General features: G+C 50.0%; 1 protein-coding gene across 2 annotated transcripts in view; it reads right to left on the reverse strand.

The window, feature by feature from the left end:
* Positions 1-1,343, reverse strand: part of PRKCB (protein kinase C beta) — a 375,677-nt gene extending 374,334 nt beyond the window's left edge. Inside the window, exon 1 of one of the 2 annotated variants that reach the window (XM_027526433.1) lies at positions 966-1,343. In XM_027526433.1, coding sequence (XP_027382234.1) covers positions 966-1,138 — 173 coding nt within the window. In that variant the 5' untranslated portion in view covers positions 1,139-1,343. The remainder of the gene's footprint in view (positions 1-965) is intronic. The other variant, XM_027526434.1, reaches the window with a different exon arrangement.
* Positions 1,344-6,403: the final 5,060 nt, after the last annotated feature.

Raw genomic sequence — 6,403 nt, forward strand, 5'->3', positions numbered from 1 at the left:
GGCCCAGCCGCCGGTTAGTTCCCCCGCAGAGTCACCCCACTTCCCCTGCCCCTCTGGCCCAGGTGCAACCTCCCAGCCACAGGCGGGTGCCCAAGAGTCTTCCGCCTTTCAGGGGGAGGGGGAAGGTAGGAGTTCAGCGGTAACCTCCATCTCCCCTCAAAAAGCAGAGAGAGGAGTTTGCGACCACCAGGTGGCGGGGTTGGGGGAGCGTTTCCGTCGTGGTGGGGGCGGAGGGCAGGCAGGAGATCTGCCCACAGAGATGCCCGCGTACCCTCGGAGAAAGAGAAAAGAAAAAGACGCATCGGGAGGGAGACTGGCAGAGCCCCCGCGGCGATGGTGTTTCCGGGAGGACAGGGACGGAGAGAGGACTCCCCATGCCCAGAAGGACCGGGGACCAGAGGGTTCCCGCAGTGATGTGCACCGGGAAACCGAGGAGTGGAAAGGAGAACCCAGGCCCGCAGGGAGGAGCAGTAAAGAGATAACACAGGGCGCTGCCCTCGGAGACACGGAGGAGGAGGAAAGGATGCCCTGTGCCCGCAGGGAGATAGAGAGAGGACACTCAGGGCGCTGCCCCCGGAAAGGAGGGAAGGGGGGTGAGGGTGCCTCGAGCCCGGAAGGAGGCGGAGGGACAGGGAACCCCGTGCGAAAAGGCACTAGAGACGCTGCCCTCCCGGGGAGGGACAGCCGTCCGCGCCGCGGCCCCAGGGCGCTCCGAGGCGACTGGGAGGGAGACAGGGCAGGAGGCACCCCGCGGTCGGCCGTCTGGGACCCGGGGGAGCGGGAAGCCGCAGGACCGTCCACCGGGGAGTCCAGGGCAGAAGGGTCCGTAGCGGGGAGCTCCGGGGATGTGGGGCTTCTCCTCCCTCGGAGGCGCAGGGCGGAGGGGGGACGCGGACAAGGGTCCCCGCGCGCGCGGCGCTGCCCTCGGGGCCCCGAGAAGGTGCCCTGCGCCGGCGCGCTCTCACCAGATGAAGTCGGTGCAGTGGCTGCAGAAGGTGGGCTGCTTGAAGAAGCGGGCGGTGAATTTGTGGTTCTTCACCTCGTGCACGTTCTTCTGCCGGAGGGCGCCTTTGCGGGCGAAGCGCACGGTGCTCTCCTCTCCCTCGCTCGGCGGCGGCCCCGCGGCCGGGTCAGCCATCTTGCGCGCGGGGAGCCGGAGCCCGAGAAGTGTCGGCTCGGGGCCGCGGGACCGCGGGCTGCGGGCCCGGGAGGCGCGGAAGGAGGCGGCCGCTTAAGGCGCCAGGGGCCGCGGGCGCTTCCTCTGCGCCGGCTCTGGCGGCCGCGGCGCGCGGAGCTGGAGCTGTCACTCGCCCAGCTGCCGCTGTTAGTCCAGCTGCGCTTGGCACCGCTGGCCCCAGCTGCGGGGGAGGGGGGCGGAGCCCCGGGCAGACCCCGCCTCCCTCATTTGCATCGCCTCCAGGCCCCGCCCAGCGCCGCCAGCTGCTTTACATATTAGCACCCCGAGGCTGCCGGCCTCCCAGCGAAGCGTTCTCAGCCGCAGTGCTGCGGCGGCACCGGGGACCGCAGTCTGCAACCGCCAGACCTGAGCCTCGGCCCCCCCGCGCCGCGCACCCCCGACCCTGTCTTCGGCCTGGATTGCAAGAAGGCGATAAGCACCTTGGGTGCGCCCGGGGAAACCGAGAGCGGAAAAAGACTGATGGAGCTGGGGTAGGGGGGTGGGGGGAGGAAAAGGGGGAGCGGTGGGGAGTGGAAAGGGTGGGTGCGACGGTTTCCAACCGGGCTTCTGCAGAGACTGGTACCCATCCACAGCCTATCTGTGCCATTGGTCACTCAGCACGCGGCTCCTGGAGGGACGGGCTCCCGCTGTCACTCATTCGGAAAGGCCTGTGGCTCCACACACACACACACAAAGACGCACACACGTACTGCAGAGGGAAGGGAGGAGTAATCATTGTTTTATACATACACGTCTAACTCGACCACGAAGACAATTCTTGGCTTTGCTCGCCTGATCGTTTAGAAGAAAACTCCCTACTTTCTGTCCATCCCCTCCACAAAGAGACTCAGTTTCTGTCAACTGTAAAATGGGGCCATTAAAGGGAGTGGGGAGGTGGAGGGAGGAATAAATTGGGAGATTGGGCTTGACATATATACACTACTGTATATAAAATAGATAACTAATAAGTACACACAGTGTAGCACAGGGAACTCTACTCAGTACTCTGTAATGGCCTATTGTTGTTTAGTCGCTCAGTTGTGTCCTACTCTTTACAACCCCATGGACTGTAGCGCACCAGGCTCCTCTGTCCATGGGATTTCCCAGACAAGAATGCTGGAGTGGGCTGCCATTTCCTTCTCCAGGGGATCTTCTCAACCCAGGGATCGAACCCACGCCTTCTGCATTGCAGGTGGATTCTTTACCACTGAGCCACCAAGAAAGCCTATAATGTCCTTTAAGGGAAAATAATCTTAAAAAAAGAAGAAAAAAAGAGTGGATATATGTATATATGTCTACCTGATTCACTTTACTGTATACCTGAAACTAATACAACATTGTAAATGAACTATACGCCAATAAAAAAATGTTTATAGGTGGGGAGGGGGGTTGGGAGAAATTTAAGAGGCCAGTGTTTCCCCAGCTTTCACTCCTGACCCATCTTCACAAATGCTGGTCACATTTGTGCACCATCTAGGGAAAAATATTTATCTAGTTTCTGAGTTTGAATAGCAAGAGGTACACATACTTTGAAAATCTCTCCAGATGCTGCCACTTGCCCAAAACATCTGCACCTGAGGCCTTCTTTTGTTTATGGGAGATTACCAAATGTTAGAGAGATGCTAAAGACACACTAGCATTCAACTGGGACTCTCCCCTGGATGGAATCTGAAAGCTAGAAAGGCAACCGAAGAGTAATACTTATCTACATGAGTAATGCAGTGTGATTTAGTGCCCCATCCAAGAAGCGAACGGCCTGGGAAGTCCCATGGACAGATGAGACTGGTGGGCTACAGGTCACGGGATCGCAGAGTCTGACACAACTTAGTGACTAAATGACAGCATGCATGAACTGCACTTGAACATTTACCCACCATGCTCCACACTCTGGGAACACAGTGCTGCATTAGACTGTGAACTCCTGCACTAGTCCTAGGCTCTGAGAGCAAGCAGGCGCAGATGTTTTGGGCAAGTGGCAGCATCTGGAGAGATTTTCATAGTATGTATACCTCTTGCTATTCACCCTTATGTCACCTTGCACCAAGCTCTGTGCCTGACACCTCCCCAGAGCTCAATAAACATTGGTTGAATGAGTAATTGTGTGAACAAGTGGATGAATGAAAACTTAAAGGACATTACCTCTTTGCCCCCACCCACGTCCAGTAAGTGTTCAATAATAATAAACATCAGGTGCCAGGTGAGTGTCACAGATACTTGCACTGTTTTATTCAGTCCTCTAGGTAACCCTGTGTCAGTTTAGGAACTTTCATGATGGATAAAGTCAGCAAGGCTCAGAGTGATTAAAAGAGACACCCAAAGTCACATTGTCATTGAACAGTGGTTAAACCTGCTGAAGCACAAAGCATTCTGGTGACAAAGGGCTGAAGGAGGGCCGGATGGAGTTGAACCAGTTACACTGAACTTCTGCCTAATGAAGCTCAGCTCCTCCTAGGATGATTTCGCTTGGAAGCTGCTGAGTCTAAATCGTTATTAAGTGGCATGTGGAGAGCGATGACTGTCATAATGGAATGTCCTTTCCCTACGTAGTAATTCAAAGGTAACAAGGAAAAAATAGCCTTCACTTTTAAGTTTGACATGTTTGGGAAACTGGACGTGTCTGTCTATTATTAGTCCTTTAAGAGGCCCCAGCATCTTCCAGGGAGGCTTGCGAAAATATCCCAGGAGACATTGCTGCTGAAGTAGGTTTTCTTTGAACTGATGAGCTGGAAGCTTACAGCCCACATCCTGCCTTTTGAATGAAGAGTTCTGGATGATTTTGGTCTATAACAACAAATAAGACCTCATGGGGCCTGGGCCTAAAGAGGAAAAAGCTGGTAGATCCTTAAGAACCACTCAATTCCTGGAGCAGCTGCACTATCTGAAGATGGGGAACACAGTTCCCAGTGGGCCCGGATCCTATAGGGCAGGGGTCTCAAACAGGTGGCCTTGGATACATTCTTTTAGCCATTCCAGTGAACATATACTTTTTGGTTCACATTGGTAGAACTTCACCTATATATCCAGATTCTGACTTCTCTAGGAAAAAAGTTATGATTCCATGGAGCCTGCATGCTTCTACTTCCTCATTCATTTGTTCACTCATTCAGGATTGAATTTATGGAATATCTGTTATGTGTTTTTCTGCACACTGTTAAATAAAAGACAAAAGTTCCTGCCATCATACAGCCAAAGGTGAAGATGAACAAAAACCTAAGGAACTAATAAATCTATACTAAGTGGCATGGGATTCATCCTATAAAGAAAAATAAAGCATGGTAAAGGAATGAATAGTAACAGCAACCAGGGAGATCCTTTATGAAAACAGAACATCTGAGTAAAGACCTGAATAAAATAAGAGGATGAGCCATGGGGCTATGAGGGTAGAGAATGTTCCAGGCAGAGAAAAACAGCAAATGTAACGGGCCTGGAGAAGGACTGTGCTCAACATGTTGGAGAAGCAGCAAGTTCTCTGTGCCTGGAGTGAACAGATACAAACAAGGTCCATAAAATAGCCGGGCCTTGTAGATGTGTCGTAGGGAGTTTGGACTTCACTCCAGTGAATGTGAAGTCACTGGAAGATTGAGAGCAGAGATTTGGCTAGATATATTTGGAGGGTTTTCTTTTTTTTTTTTTCAAGATTACCCTGGAAACTATGCATAAAAAAAAACTGAAGGTGGAAAGAGTAGAAACAGGGAGAGCAGTTGAGGTCATTTGAGTAGATGAGGCAAAGGATGATGACAAGAGTTCATGGTGTTCCTTGGAGCAAAAGGACAGTGGCTCTCTATATAATGGTCATGGGCCCTCTAGGTCATGTGATCCACTCTGCTTGTAAAAGAATGAATGCTGGCCACTTGAAAGATTTCAGAGGCAATAAGAAAGCAGACTGCTCTGGCTGGGGATGAAATTCAGGAGCTTTCAAGTCCACACCTCAAACTTGCTGTATATATTAGTTTCCTGAGGCTGCCATAACAAATTATTGCAAAACTAAGTGCCTAAAAAAATAGAAACTTATTCTTTCACAATTCTGAAGTCCAGAAGACTGAAATCAAGATGTCTACAGGCCCTACTCTCTCTGGAGGTTTTAGAAAAGAATCTTTCCTTGCCTCTTCCAAGTTCTGGTGGCTCAGCTTTCCTTATTTTCCTTGGCTTATGGGCACATCACCCCCATGGCTGCCTCTATCTTCACATCAATTTCTGTCTATGTATCAGTCTTCTCCTCTGTCTGTCTAATCTTCTCTGTGTATCTCTTACAAGGACACTGGCTGTTTAGGGCATTCCCAGATAATCTGTAATAGTGTCTTCATCTCAAGATCATTAAGTTAATTCCATTTGCAAAGACTGTTTTACCAAAGGAATTAAGGCATGGACATATATGGGACTCCCCTGGTGGTTTAGTGGTTAAAACTACATGCTTCCAATGCAGGAAGTCTGGGTGCAATCCCTGGTCAGGAAACTAGATCCCGCATACCATAACTATGACCCAGAATAACCGAAAAAAGACATGGACATACCTTTGAGGGGGCCACCATTCAGTCCACAACAGGGCACACCCCTGGGCAAGTCACTTCCTCCCTCTGGGTCTTGCTTTCCTCAACTGTAAATAGCAGCAGGGATATAGTCTGCCTTCCAATTCTTTCATTACAAGGCTACACTCTCACAGTACGGTAGTCAGTTGCCACATATGGAATGTAGCTAGTCTCAACTGAGATGTAATTGCAAGTGTAAAATACACCCCAAAATATTACATACTTAGTGTGAACAAGAGTGTAAAATATCTCATAAATTATTTTTATGTTCATTGCACATTGAAAACATATTTTGAATATATTGGGTTAAATAAAATTTCTCTCTAAAATTAATTTTACCTGCTTCTTCTCACTTGTTTACTGTGGCTTCCAAAAAATAAATAAAATTATGTATGTGCCTCACATTATATTTTTTGGACAGCTCTATTCTAAAGAATGGATTTTTAAAAAAGAATTTTGGCCACACTGTGCAGCACAAGGGATGTTAGTTCCGCAACCAAGACTTGAGCCCTCACCCCGTACACTGGAAGTGCAGAGTCTTAACCACTGGGCCACTGGGGAAGTCCCATCTAAAGAATAGATTTTTAAAATAAATTTTAAAATTTAAGTAGAAAATATAAATAAAAGCTCATCTCTATCCTATGTGACATCAGTAGTGATGTCTTGACTAGAGGCTGAAGGATCTGCTTTCAAGATGCTC

Source organism: Bos indicus x Bos taurus, chromosome 25, assembly GCF_003369695.1.
Source record: "Bos indicus x Bos taurus breed Angus x Brahman F1 hybrid chromosome 25, Bos_hybrid_MaternalHap_v2.0, whole genome shotgun sequence".
NCBI classification, from domain to species: domain Eukaryota; kingdom Metazoa; phylum Chordata; class Mammalia; order Artiodactyla; family Bovidae; genus Bos; species Bos indicus x Bos taurus.